General features: G+C 48.8%; 1 protein-coding gene across 1 annotated transcript in view; it reads left to right on the top strand.

The window, feature by feature from the left end:
• Window positions 1-14,934, top strand: part of itpr2 (inositol 1,4,5-trisphosphate receptor, type 2) — a 290,627-nt gene that overhangs the window by 81,198 nt on the left and 194,495 nt on the right. The window contains exons 3-4 of the mRNA XM_086009952.1: window positions 12,778-12,890; window positions 13,568-13,654. Coding sequence (XP_085866078.1) covers window positions 12,778-12,890; window positions 13,568-13,654 — 200 coding nt within the window. The remainder of the gene's footprint in view (window positions 1-12,777; window positions 12,891-13,567; window positions 13,655-14,934) is intronic.

Genomic DNA, 14,934 nt, shown 5'->3' with positions numbered 1-14,934 from the left:
TACATTCCCCCTCAGCAGGGAGCTCTCCGTGTCCCCTGGTCTACATTCCCCCACAGCAGGGAGCTCTCCGTGTCCCCTGGTCTACATTCCCCCACAGCAGGGAGCTCTCTCCGTGTCCCCTGGTCTACATTCCCCCCACAGCAGGGAGCTCTCTCCGTGTCCCCTGGTCTACATTCCCCCCACAGCAGGGATCTCTCTCCGTGTCCCCTGGTCTACATTCCCCCCACAGCAGGGATCTCTCTCCGTGTCCCCTGGTCTACATTCCCCCCACAGCAGGGAGCTCTCCGTGTGCCCTGGTCTACATTCCCCCCACAGCAGGGAGCTCTCTCCGTGTCCCCTGGCCTACATTCCCCCCACATCAGGGCGCTCTCCGTGTCCTGGTCTACATTCCCCCACAGCAGGGAGCTCTCTCCGTGTCCTGGTCTACATTCGCCCACAGCAGGGCGCTCTCCGTGTCCTGGTCTACATTCCCCCACAGCAGGGAGCTCTCCGTGTCCCTGGTCTACATTCCCCCACAGCAAGGATCTCTCCGTGTCCCCTGGTCTACATTCCCCCACAGCAGGGGGCTCTCCGTGTCCTGGTCTACATTCCCCCACAGCAGGGAGCTCTCTCCGTGTCCCCTGGTCTACATTCCCCCACAGCAGGGAGCTCTCTCCGTGTCCCCTGGTCTACATTCCCCCTCAGCAGGGATCTCTCCGTGTCCCCTGGCCTACATTCCCCCTCAGCAGGGATCTCTCCGAGTCCCCTGGTCTACATCCCCCCCACAGCAGGGATCTCTCCGTGTCCCTTGGTCTACATTCCCCCTCAGCAGGGAGCTTTTTCCATGCCCCCTGGTCTACATTCCCCCTCAGCAGGGATCTCTCTCCGTGTCCTGGTCTACATTCTCCCCACAGCAGGGAGCTCTCTCCATGTCCCCATGCCTACATTCCCCCTCAGCAGGGATCTCTCTCCGTGTCCTGGTCTACATTCCCCCACAGCAGGGATCTCTCTCCGTGTCCCCTGGTCTACATTCCCCCACATCAGGGAGCTCTCTCCGTGTCCTAGTCTACATTCCCCCTCGGCAGAGAGCTCTCTCCGTGTCCCCTGGTCTACATTCCCCCCACAGCAGGGAGCTCTCTCCGTGTCCCCTGGTCTACATTCCCCCATAGCAGGGATCTCTCTCCGTGTCCTGGTCTACATTCCCCCACAGCAGGGAGCTATCTCCGGGTCCCCTGGTCTACATTCCCCCACAGCAGGGATCTCCCTCCGTGTCCCCTGGTCTACATTCCCCCACAGCAGGGAGCTATCTCCGTGTCCTGGTCTACATTCCCCCTCAGCAGGGATCTCTCTCCGGGTCCCCTGGTCTACATTCCTCCTCAGCAGGGAGCTCTCCGTGTCTCTGGTCTACATTTCTCCAAATACATTAAAATTGTGGCAATATTTTACTACAAGTTCTTTTTTTTAAACTTTGATTCCGCTTTGGATCACGGGTTAGCTGAGAGAGCAGAATACTTGTTCCCAAGACTCCCTCACTGCCCAACTATAGTTGATTGTTCACAGATGTGTGACACACCCTCAATTTTTATATTTCTACTCTCACTTTGCAAAAGTCTCCAGCCACTTGCTGGCTCCGTGCTTTAACTCAGTCAGGATGTGTTTCTTCCAGGGTGTCACCCGTAGCTCAGTGGTAGCGCTTTCGCCTCTGGTCACTCTCGCCTATTGATCTCTGATGGTTGTGGGTTCAGGTCCCACTCCAGGAATTAAATCTAGGCTGACACTCCAGTGCAGTACTGAGAGAGTGCTGCATTGTCAGTGGTGCTGTCTTTTGGATGAGATGTTAAAACGAGGTCATATCTGCCTGTTCAGGTGGAGGTAAAAAAGCAGGGGAGTTGTCCTGGCCAACATCCATCCCTGAACCAGCACCACCAAAACAGATCGTGTCGTCTTTTATCACATTTCAGTTTGTGGGATGTTGCCATATTTCACTAAATTCTAACAGTCACTACACGTCAAAAGTAAATGCCTTGGGACATCCTGAGGATGTGAAAGGCACAACTTGGTTTATTTTTTCCTATCTCTGGTGGTATGTTTTCTATGTACGTGTGTGTATATGTAGATGTGTATATATTATAACACACACAGTACTGTGCAGGTCACACTCATTGATGAGCAGCCCTGTTTTGTTTCTGTCGATTCCACTCTCCGTACACGAGAGAGATTGAGGTAACTCCTTTTGCTGCCTTCACACTTTTGCAATTAAACTTCACTGCCAAGAACGCGTTGGGTACTCGTGCTCCAGAAATGTTTCCTCAGCCAAGCCGCAGGGGTTTGTTTATCCATACTTAGATAGTTTTTATTTCTGTGAAAGTGAAATCCCTCAATATTTACTTCAGCTCTCCCGCTGTTTGCTTACAATTGCTCATTTCTTTCTTGCAATCAGAAACTGCAAATGTGGTCTAATACTTGGGAAACTAGCAAAGCTGAGTTCGCAAGTCTCGGGCTGAGTATTCAGTTGCAACGCTGTTTTGCTTTGGACTATTCTGATTAACACAATAAATATTATACTCAATGGAAGAAACCACCCATGCATGCATGGCCTCCCCATAAACAACAACAACAACTTGTATTTATATAGCGCCTTTAACGGAGTAAAATGTCCCAAGGCGCTTCACAGGAGCGTTATCAAACAAAATTTGACACCGAGCCACATAAGGAGATATTAGGACAGGTGACCAAAAGCTTGGTCAAAGAGGTCGGTTTTAAGGAGCGTTTTAAAGGAGGAAAGAGAGAGAGATTGAGAGGTTTAGGGAGGGAATTCCAGAGCTTAGGGCCGAGGCAGCTGAAGGCACGGCTGCCAATGGTGGGGTGATTAAAGTAGTGGATGCACAAGAGGCTGGAATTGTAGATGGGGAGAGGTCTTGGCGGGTTGTAGGGCTGGAGAGATAGGGAGGGGTGAGGCCATGGAGGGATTTGAAAGCAAGGATGAGAATTTTAAAATCGAAGTGTTTCCGGCATTTATTGCCCATCCCTAATTGCCCTTGAGTAGGTGGTGGTGAGCCACCTTCTTGAACCACTGCAGTCCGTGTGGTGAAGGTAATCCCACAGTGCTATTAGGGAGGGATTTTGACCCAGCGACGATGAAGGAACGGCGATATATGCCCAAGTCAGATTGGTGTGTGACTTGGAGGGGAACTTGGAGGTGGTGGTGTTCCCAAGCGCCTGCTGCCCTTGTCCTTCTAGGTGGTAGAGGTTTGAAATGTGCTGTCGAAGAAGCCTTGGCAAGTTGCTGCAGTGCATCCTGTAAATCGTACACGCTGCAGTCACAGTGGTGGAGGGAGCGTGTAACCATTTTGCAAAATTAACCTCTAGAGTAGATCAAATTAGCCGTGAAATGAGTTTAGAAATGTATATTAACATCGCAAAACGATTAAGAGATTCTGCTGGAGGGAGAGATTCGAATGCAAATGTAAATGTAATGTGCCATTTATATAACTAAATGCTGTGATTGTAGAGTGTATTTATGCTGCGTGTGCTATCTGGAGTAGCCTGAACTGTCGCAGTGCCTATTTATATACTGTTTAACCCCCATTCAGCAGTGTAACTGTATTGTGTCATAGAGGGGTAGGATGTAATGCCACACAGTGAGCGCCCAATCTCGGCTGACCAATGGGAGGGAGGGACCAAACAGCAGAGACGGAATAAGGCGGGAGAAGTAAGCTTAGGATGTCAGAATACTTCGGTGTAGTACTGAGGGAGCAACGTTCCCTCTAAGCTCTCTGCCAGTCCCGCGCAGTCCGGGACTGGCTTTTCCAATGTTAAAGAAACTGCGGATGGGCTGCGCAGCCCCTTTTAAAGGGGCCATGCACCCAAAATGAAATTGGGGAACATTGCGACAGAGTGCTATATTGTCAGAGGTGGCGTCTTTCGGATTAGACATTAAACCCGAGGCCCCTTATGCCCTGTAATATCGACGTGAAAGATCCCATGGGAATACTCTGAAGTAGAGCAGGGGCGTACTCTTTGGTGGCCTGGCCAATATTTATCCCTCAACTAACATCACTAAAACCTGGGTGGAGACTGAGCGCGGAGACCGAGCGGGGGAGAGAGAGAAAAAAACCACATGGAGTGACATCACAGGACAGCTGGTAACTGATTGGTTGGTAAAGGTCACATTGGATTTTTTTCTTGCTATTCAAGGGGCCGGGGTTAAATAGCTGGTTAGAGATAAAACAGAAACTTAGAGATTGGTAACTGTTAATACTATATTAAACTAGTAACTGTAATACCATATTATATTAATAATTTCAATTACAGGAAACTCTTTGGTATCCGGCACCGATGGGACCGGCGTGTTGCCGGTTGATCAAAAATTCCGGATGATGGAGAGGGTTATCTACCGAGGCTATTTTTAACAAAGAAAAATAAAAAAATCAAGAAATGTGCAGTATACAGTAATTGGGTACTCACCTACAGAATGTTGTGTTAAATGGATGGTGGAAGGTGCTAGATTGAGTACAGGACTGCCAGTTGAGGGTAATGCAATGCAATGACTACCGGCAGCGTGGGAGACACACAGTACCCCTGTAAAATGGCGGATCAGAAGAGACTACCGGCAGCGCGGGAGAGTCAGACTCCTGTTACAGGGGTATTGAGGTGTTCCGACTTCCAACAGCACCAGGAAGCCGAGTGGCGACGGTTTGGAGAACTAACCCCACTGACTAACTCGGCCACCGCGGGAGACTCGGCAACATTGCCGGTTATTGAGGTGTTGTTTTCGGAGTGAGAATTTTGCTGGTTAATAGAGAATTCCGGATATTTAGGTGCCGTTTAAACGAGAGTTTCCTGTAGATACATCTTAATCTTAAATTTCTGTAAAGCTAGTTAATAGCCTGTTAAATAGAGGCATGGCAGGGCAGCTCAGTCCCGTGGAATGCACATCCTGTGCCAATTGGGAAATCCAGGACGCTTCCCGTGTCCTGGACAACAACGTATGCAGGAAGTGACGTCAGCTGGAGGAGCTCGAGCAGCAGCTGGCGTCACTGCGGTGTGTGAGTCTCAGAGCTTCGTGGATAGCACGTTTCAGGAGGTGGTCACCCCGCAGCTAAGGAGTGTGCAGGCATAGAGGGAGTGGGTGACTGCCAGACAGAAAAGGAGGACCAGGCAGGAGTCCCCTGAGTGCATCTCGCTCTCCAACCAGTATTCTGTTCTGAGTACTGGTGAGGGCGATGGTTCCTCTGGGGAGTACAGCCAGAGCCACGGGTGGCTCAGCTGTACAGTGGGGAAGGAAGAAGAATGGGAGAGCAATAGTGGTCAGGGATTCGATAGTTAGGGGAGCAGACAGGCGTTTTTGCGGCCACAGACGTGACTCCAGGATGGTATGTTGCCTCCCTGGTGCCAGGGTCAAGGATGTCACTGAGCGGCTGCAGAATATTCTGAGGGGGGGAGGGTGAACAGCCAGAGGTCGTGGTTCATATCAGTATCAATGGCATAGGTAGAAAGAGGGATGAGGTCCTGCAGGCAGATTTTAGGGAGCTAGAAAAGAGATTAAATAGCAGGACCTCAAAGGTAGTAATCTCCGGATTACTTCCGGTGCCATGCGCGAGTGAGTATAAAAATAGGAGGATAGCGCAAGTGAATGTGCGGCTGGAGAGATGGTGCAGGAGGGAGGGCTTCAGATTCCTGGGGCATTGGGACCGGTTCTGGGGGAGGTGGGACCTATACAGTCCGGACGGGTTGCACCTCAACAGGGCCGGAACCAATATCCTCGCAGGAGGTTTGCTAATCCTGTTGGGGAGGGTTTAAACTAATTTGGCAGGGGGATGGGCACCAGGATGTAACATTAGAAAGGGGAAATAAAGTGCTCAAAGGATTGGGAGAGGCAGAGAGGACTAAAGTAAGAAATAATAAGGTATTAGGTGGGGTCAGACTAAGAGAGAATCCAGGATGGTCTAAGATGGGTTTACAGTGTGTGTATCTGAACGCACGAAGCGTAGTAAACAAGGTAAGTGAGCTGCAGGCACAAATAGCCACATGGGAATATGATGTTGTGGCAGTAACTGAGATCTTGGCTCAAAAAAGGACAGAATTGGGTATTAAATATTCCTGGTTATAAGGATAGGGAAGGAAAGATAGGAGGTGGTGTGGCAGTATTGGTTAAGGAGAATGTTACAGTGCTGGAGAGGGAGGATGTTCTGGAGGGGTCAAGGACAGAATCTATATGGCTAAAGTTAAGAAATAATAGAGGTGCCATTACACTGCTCGGTGTATTCTATAGACCACCAAATCATGGTAAAGATATGGAGGAGCAAATTTGCAGGGAAATTACAGAGAGGTGCAAGAACTATAGAGTAGTGATAATGGGCGACTTCAGCTATCCGAATATAGACTGGGATTGTAATAGGGTAAAGGGCAGAGAAGGGGAAGAATTTCTGAAGTGTGTTCAGAACTTTCTTGATCAGTATGTTTCCAGCCCGACGAGGGAGGAGGCATTGCTGGATCTGGTTTTGGTCAAGTGAAGCAAGCGTCAATAGTTGAACAGTGATCATAGTACCATAAGGTTTAGATTAGCTATGGAAAAGGACAGGGAGCAATCTAGAGTAAGAATGTTTAACTGGGGGAAGGCCAATTTCAGTGGGATGAGAACGGATCTGGCCCGGGTAAACTGGAATCAAAGTTTGGCAGGCAAAACTCTAATGGAACAATGGGCTGCCTTTAAAGAGGAAATAGTTCGGGTAGAGTCGAGGTACATTCCCACTAGGAGAAAGGTAGGGCGACTAAAGTCAGAGCTCCCTGGATGACAAAACAGATCGAGAATATGATGAAGCAGAAAAAGAATGTGTATGACAGATGTCAGGTTGCAAATACATCTGAGAATCAGGCTAAATATAGAAAGATCAGAGGAGAAGTGAAAAAGAAAATAAGAGGGGCAAAGAGAGGATATGAGAATAGAATGGCAGCTAACATAAAAGGTAAGCCAAAAGTTTTCTATAAATAGTAAAAGGGTAGTAAGAAGAGGGGTGGGGCCGATTAGGGGCCAAAAAGGAGACCTATCCATGGAGGGAGAGGGTATAGCTGAGGTACTAAATGAGTACTTTGCATCTGTCTTCACATAGTGAAGGAGGAGGTAGTAGAGACACTTGATAAGATAAAAATTGATAAAGAAGACTTATTAGAAAGGCTGGCTGTACTTAAAGTAGATAAATCACCAGGAGCGGATGGGATGCATCCTGGGATGCTGAGGGAATTGAGGGCGGAAATCGCAGAGGAACTGGCCATAATATTCCAATCCTCCTTAGATACGGGGGTGGTGCCAGAGGACTGGAGAATTGCAAATGTTACACCATTGTTCAAAAAAGGGTGTAAAGATAAACCCAGCAACTACAGGCCAGTCAGTTTAACCTCGGTAGTGGGGAAGCTTTTAGAAGCAGTAATCAGGGACAAAATCAACAATCACTTGGATAGGGGTGGATTAATTAAGGAAAGCCAGCACGGATTTGTTAAAGGCAAATTGTGTTTAACCAATTTGATCGAGTCTTTTGATGAGGTAACAGAGGGGGTTGGTGAGGGTAATATGGTTGACGTGGTGTACATGGACTTCCAAAAGGTGTTTGATAAAGTGCCACATAATAGGCTTGCCAGCAAAGTTGAAGCCCATGGAATAAAAGGGACATTGGCAGCATGGATACAGAATTGGCTAAGTGATAGGAAACAGAGAGTAGTGGTGAACGGTTGTTTATCAGACTGGAGGAAGGTATACAGTGGGTGTTCCCCAGGGCTCAGTTTTAGGTCTACTGCTTTTCTTGATATATATTAATGACTTGGACGTGGGTGTACAGGGCACAATTTCAAAATTTGCAGATGACACAAAACTTGGAAGTACAGTGAACAGGGAGGAGGATAGTGATAGACTTCAGGAAAACATAGACAGGCTGGTGAAATGGGCGGACACGTGGCAGATAGAATTTAACACAGAAAAGTGTGAAGTGATGCAATTTGGTAGAAAGAATGAGGAGAGGAAATATAAACTAAAGGTACAATCCTAAAGGGGGTGCACGAACAGAGAGACCTGGGGGTATGTGTGCATAAATCGTTGAAGGAGGCAGGGCAGGTTGAGAAAGCAGTTAAAAAGACTTACGGGACCCTGGGCTTCATGAATAGAGGTATAGGCCTAGAAATTCAGTTAGGGGCGCCCAGCTCGCCTGGGCGCCGGAATTACCACTGCGCGCGGAGCCACTTGCGCCAGCGGGATATTCACTTTCAGCGCCCCAAGTGGAAGCCGGCCGCTAAACAAGGGTTTCGGCGCCCCGCTTGGGGCGCTTGGGGCGCTGAAACTGAATATCGGCGTGCAAAGTGCCGCAGCGCCACCCGCTGCGGCACGGCAGCCTGCGGTACTGCAGGCCTTCCTCTCAGTCTTAAGGGGGAGGTGCCTGCAACCGCGCGATCCCCGCTCGCGCGTGCCGGCAAATGAGCCCGGCACCAAGGAGAAGTGCCGGGCTCTCTGGAAACAGCCGGCAATGCCGCGGGGGGGGGGGGGGTGGTGAAGGAGGCCGGGGAAGGAGGTGCGGGCAGGCGGCCGCCGAAAAAGCGGCCGGCCGCACCTCCACCTTAACTCGCCCCAGTACCGGCACAGGTAGGCCCCGTGTACCGGTCGCTGTTTGCGGCCGGCGCGGGCGAGGCGGCAGCAACCAAATATGGCCAGTGGGGCGATAGCGGGGCGCTGCGCACACCGATGACGTCATCGGTGGCGGCGCAGCGCTAATGGCTAACGCCGCCATTAGCGCCCCGCTAAATATCGCGGTAGGTTTGTACAGTGGCGCAAAAGCCCTCTTTGGGCGCAAACTGGTGGCGCAGGCCACTGAATTTCTAGGCCATAGAGTACAAAAGTGTGGAAGTTATGATGAACCTTTATAAAACACTGGTTCGGCCCCAACTGGAGTATTGTGTCCAATTCTGGGCACCACACTTTAGGAAGGATGTGAAGGCCTCAGAGAGGGTGCAGAAAAGATTTACGAGAATGATTCCAGGAATGAGGGACTTCAGTTACGTGGATAGACTGGAGGTCGTTCTCCTTAGAGCAGAGAAGGTTCAAAATCATGAGGGGTCTAGACAGGGTAGATAGAGAGAAACTGTTCCCATTGGCAGAAGGGTCGAGAACCAGAGGACACAGATTTAAGGTGATTGGCAAAAGAACCAAAGGCGACGTAAGAAAAAACTTTTTCACACAGCGAATGGTTAATATCTGGAATTCATGGCCTGAAAGGGTGGTGGAGGCAGACTCAATTTTATCTTTCAAAAGGGAGTTGGATAAGTATCTGAAGGAAAAAAAAATGTCAGGGCTACGGGGAAAGGGCAGGGGAGTGGGACTGGCTGAGAGTTGGCACCGTCTCGATGGGCTGAATGGCCTTCTTCCGTGCTGTAACCATTCTATGACACTATGATTCTATGAAAACAGATTATTTGGTCATCATCTTATTGCTGTTTGTGCGACCTTGCTGTGCACAAATTGGCTGCTGCGTTTCCGACACTATAATAGTGACTACACTTCAAAAGTACTTAATTGACTGTAAAGCGCTTTCGGACGTCCTGAGGTCGTGAAAGGCGCTATATAAAGGCATGTCTTTTTCTGTCTGTCTCTGACTCCCCCTCTGGCTTTTTCTCCCCCTTTGTCTTTTTCTCCCCCTCTTTCTCTCTCTTTCTCTCTATTCTCTCACTCATTCTCTCTTTCTCACTCTCTCTTTCTCTCACTCTCTCTTTCTCTTTCCCTCACTCTTTCTCTCACTCTTTCTCTCACTCTTTCTCTCACTCTCTCTTTATTGCTGCTTCATTTCTTCACCTACTCCCAATGTAGAGGCAAACGTATGTTGGGAGGAAACTCTATCCTGAAAAGGCAGTGCAACACCACTAACCCGTGTTGCTCAGAATAATGGAATGTACAATTGATTTCTTTATACGAAAACAGAATGAAAATACCAGCACCATAACGCAAGAGTGAGTCTAATGCAGCACGGAATGCTGTTGATGAATTTTGAGAAATGTGTGATTTGCTGTCCCTGGATCATGTTGCACCGGGCACAAGCGAGCAGTATGGCTGGAGGCAGAACAGTCCAGTTGTACTGGTTGCTCAAAATTGGGAAGATTGGCGTTCTCGAGCTCAGTGTGTACTCATGCAGGAGGAAGTGCACACGCTTGCATTTTTGAGGAAGGTGGCGCCCTAGCAGGCAGTATGAGTGAAAAATTGATCACGGCCTGTTTTGGAGTGTGCGCTGTCTGTGGGGACCAGGAGGTCCGAAGCTGGCCTGAAATTGGGTCTCTCAGGCCTCATTTAAAGAAAAAATGAAAGACTTGCATTTAAATAGCGCCTTTCACAACCTCAGGACATTCCAAAGCACTTTACAGCCAATGAAGTACTTTTGAAGTGTAGTTACTGTTGTAATGTAGGGAAATACTGCAGGCAATTTATGCACAGCAAGCTCCCACAAACAGCAATGTGAGAACAAGCAGATAATCTGTTTTATTGATGTTGGTTTTAGGGATAAATATTGGTCAGGATACCAGAGAGAACTCACCTGGTCTTCCTCGAAACAGTGCCATGGGATCATTTACATCCACCTGAGAGAGTAGACAGGGCCTCGGTTTAACTGGAGTGTCAGCCTAGATTTATGCTGAAGTCCCTGGAGAGGGGCTTGAACCCGTGACCTTCTGACTCGGAAGCGAGAGTGCTACCACCGCCCACGGCTGGGTGAGCTGTTAACGCCTGTCATGCCTCCATGGGTTGTTGGGCCATTTTAAATAGATGAATGTCGGACCGCTTGCCTCGCCTGCAGTGGCCCTTGGGTAAGTCCCGAAAATGGTGAGGTGGGGTTTGGTGGTGGGGGGAAAAGAGTAGCAAATATATAGGTCCTTGGTGAGACCACACCTGTTGTATTGTGTTCAGTTTGGGTCTCCTTACCTAAGGAAGGATATATTTGCCGTAGAGGGAGTGCAACAAAGGTTCACCAGACTAGTTCCTGGGATGGGGGGATTGTCCTATGAGGACAGATCGAGTAGACGAGGCCTATATTCCCTAGAGTTTAGAAGAATGAGAGGTGATCTCATTGAAACGTACAAAATTCTTACAGGACTTGACAGGGTAGATGCAGGGAGGATGTTTCCCCTGGCTGGGGAGTCTAGAACCAGAGGTCACAGTCTCAGAATAAGGGGCTGGCCATTTAGGACTGAGATGAGGAGAAATTTCTTCACTCAGAGGGTGGTGAATCTTTGGAATTCTCTACCCCAGAGGGCTGTGGAGGCTCAGTTGTTGAGTATAATCAAGACAGAGATCGATAGATTTTTGGATATTAAGGGAATCGAGGGATATGGGGATAGTGCAGGAAAGTGGAGTTGAGGTAGAAGATCAGCCATGATCATATTGAATGGCGGAGCAGGCTCGAGGGGCCGAATGGCCTACTCCTGCTCCTATTCCTTATGTTCTTATGTAACAGGGGAAGTGGCCTATTGCGAGTACAGTGGAGTCGGGGGAGCAGCTGTTGAAACAGGGTGCCTGCTCTGCTCATCGCAATCCAACTTCAGCTAGGACCTAAAACAGGTGCTAGGCTCATCATTTACACATGTAAAAGCCTGTTGTAGGTGGGTGCCAGGATAGGGTTGCCAACTTTGGATGTATTCCTGGAGGTTTCCTCACATGACCTCCCGCCACCAACTGCCCCGCCCTCACGTTCCCACCATTGGTCCCCCGACACGTCCATTCTCGCGGCGCACCATCCTCCCAGCCAATCGGAAAGCAAACAGACTATTTGCTGCCCAATTGGATGATCCTTGACTGTCAGTCAAAAAGTCTTTTTCCCCATCTTCAATATTTTTTGTAAATAATAAACAAAAGTGTTCAAAGAAAATGAAAAGAGGCACACACTTTTTTTTAATGCCCTATGATTTTTCTCCTGGGTTGCTCTCAGCAGTGTCCTGGAGATTAATCTCAAATTCCTGGAGACTCCAGGGCAATCCTGGACGTTTGGCAACCCTACGCCAGGTACAGCTGAAAAATGGCAAGCCCTAAAATCAGGAGAGGCGTCATTCAGGCAGCCTTGGGGCGCAGGATGTAGGTCCTCGAAGTTGGCCCCCTTAAACCGGGAACAATGAGGTGCAATTTCTACCTCCTATAACTTGGTCCTTGCACGTGCTATAGCGACCTGTTTACCTTCTAACCACCCAAGCACGTTTGATCTTAAGGGGATAGATGTGGGATGGGGGGGGGGGGAAGGTCTGGGTTCAAAGCACATCCCAACATTGGCATTCATACTGGATTCCACTATGGATGGCACAGTGTTGCCTCACCGCTGGACTGCATCCTTGGATGGGAGTCGCTGAAGTCAACTCAGTGGGAGCCAGTGTTCATTCGGGGCTGTGTTCAGGGAGTTTCATGCTCTGTTTACGATGCTATAACCATAAATGTGGCATGTAAATTGTAGCGTAATTAGAGCACTGGCGGTATTAGCGATATTAGTTGAAACACACGAGCAGACTGGCTGCCGTCAATCTTAGCTGGGAAATGGCATGTGTCGGAGAAGAAATTAGTCTTTATTTTTATAATACATTTTTTTTTTAAAAGGAGGAAAAAAAACTCACCTGAAGGTCTGGTCTTTAAAACTGCTTTGCAAACAGCCGAGAGTGGAACTCACAAATAAGACTATTCCATGAGAATAACGAAATCAGTAAAACGCTATCAAATTTTAATGCAAAACTTTTGGGATCTCTATCTTTTGAGTTTGTAATCTGTCGTCTCTCTTGTTTTATTTATACCAGACTGCCTTTTCAAGGTGTGTCCCATGAATCGGTATTCAGCACAGAAACAGTTCTGGAAAGCGAAACAGTCAAAACAAGGGAATACTGAAGCTGCGCTGTTGAAAAAGTTGCAGGTACCCGTTGTGCTTTATCGCTGTGGTGCTGGAATGTGTGTATTTTAATCTGCGTGCTATTTTCCTGCCATGTCAAGTTTGTTGTTTTTTTTTAAACCTGCTTAGTGAGTTGTTGGCCGTCGCCATTAGCCCATTTAGAGTGCAGATTGGACCCAAGATGGCGGCTGTTCGAGATACAGACCTCGTGAGGGTAGAGGTTCTTGTGTCCTGCTCCTGAATGCATTGGGTCACCTGGGCACAGTCGATACAGGAAGATTGCATGGCGGTGGAAAATTAGGTGGACTTCCTTTATAGCCGTATTCACTGCACCAGGTGATCCAATAGGCACAGTGCCAGGAACCTGTATCCCGAGATCTGTCAATGATGTACGTTGATGCATTTATCCAAAGAATGCATATTGGTAAAACAATGTTGTGATCTGGAACGTGCTGATTGGGAGGGCGGTGGAAGCAGATTCAATAGCAACTTTGTAAAGTGAATTGGATAAATACTTGAAAAGGAAAAGTTTGCGGGGCTGTGGGGAAAGAGCCGGGGGGAGTGGGACTAATTGGAGAGCTCTTTCAAAGAGCTGGCACAGGCACGATGGGCCGAACGATTTATACAGTCCCTGTTTTGAGTGTGTTCTTTGCTATGTGAAGGTGATGGTACTTTGAAAATAAACGAATGTGTTTATACAGCAAGCAGCTGAACTGGAACAGAAACAGAATGAAATAGAGAACAAGAAACTGCTCGGGGAGGTTGTGAAATACAGCAATGTCATTCAGGTAAGGGAACTGTTCTATAGGTAGGTTTCTGGGAGTCATCGTTTATGTATTCTCCTCAGCCCAACTATCTTCAGCTGCTCCATCAATGAACTTCCCTCGATTATAAGGTCAGGAATGGGGCTGTATGCTGCCAGTTTCACAGCTCCATTCACAACTCCTCCGATGATGAAGCAGCCCCTGCCAACCTACAGCAGGACCTGGATTACATCCAGGCTTAAGCTCACAAGTGACAGGTAAGGCTCGTACCACAAAAGTGGCAGGTAATGACCATCTCGTACAGGAGAAAGCCCAGCAAATCTCCACCTGACCTTCCACCATTGTCGAGTCTCCCACCATCAATATCTTGGGGGGGGGGGGTGGTCACCACTTACCAAAAGCTCAATTAGACCAGCCACATCAACACAACACAGTTGCTACAAGAGCAGGGTATTCAGTGACGAGTGCCTCATCTCCTGATTCCTCAACGCCAATCCACCATTTAATAAGGTTCAAGAGCAAATGGCTTGTGTGCAATGCTCCTCAATATTATGGAGTAGAACAGGTAGCGTACAAAGCCTGTATTTACCCTTTGTGGGACTATTGTAGCCACATTGCTAGTTTGCAGAGAAAAGCCAACTCTTATTCCTCAGTGTAGATCAAAGCCACGGACATCAACAGGCCTCATGGGGAAAGTGAATGATAGGCTGGAGTTTGTTCTCTCCATCGCACTGATTGAGTGAATGGTCAGTGCTGTGAGGGTATAATTGCTAGGCCAGAATTCCATGTTGATGCAAGGAACACAACGATTGCCATAGCAACATTCTGAAGACACCTGTACAAATTGTCAGCGACCACCATGTTGTCAGGGACTCTGGCCCCAATTTTAACTCTGGGCAGGCTTTGGATGGGTGGGTGGGCCACGGTGTTAGTTAGAAACCCACCCACTGCTCCAGAAATGAGGCCAGGGCCTCATTTAAATCACAGTGACCGACTTCTCCCACCCCTCCCCCACCGCCCCCCACACCATTCCGGACGGGAGGTCGGAGGGAAAGCCGCAGAAGATTGCATGGCCTGGAGGCCACCCAGGCGACTGCAGGTAAGTGTGGGGATTGGCAGCCAGACCCATCCCATGAGAGGGGGGGGCGCAAATAATTGGGGTGTATGGGAGTTGGTGGGAGGGGGGTGGGCGAGGTCGCGACTCCTGATCAATGTTCCCTCGAAGCTGTGAACGTGCGTGGCCATGCAGTCATCTGCAAGGTCCCGCTCAGGCCACTCGCAAGCTTTCCCGTTGGAAATACCGC

This window comes from Somniosus microcephalus, chromosome 17, assembly GCF_052327205.1.
Source record: "Somniosus microcephalus isolate GS21.2 chromosome 17, FLI_Smic_1.0, whole genome shotgun sequence".
In the NCBI taxonomy this organism is placed as follows: Eukaryota; Metazoa; Chordata; class Chondrichthyes; order Squaliformes; family Somniosidae; genus Somniosus; species Somniosus microcephalus.
The sequence above is the reverse complement of the archived record's forward strand: the minus strand, read 5'-3'. Positions and strand labels throughout refer to the sequence as shown.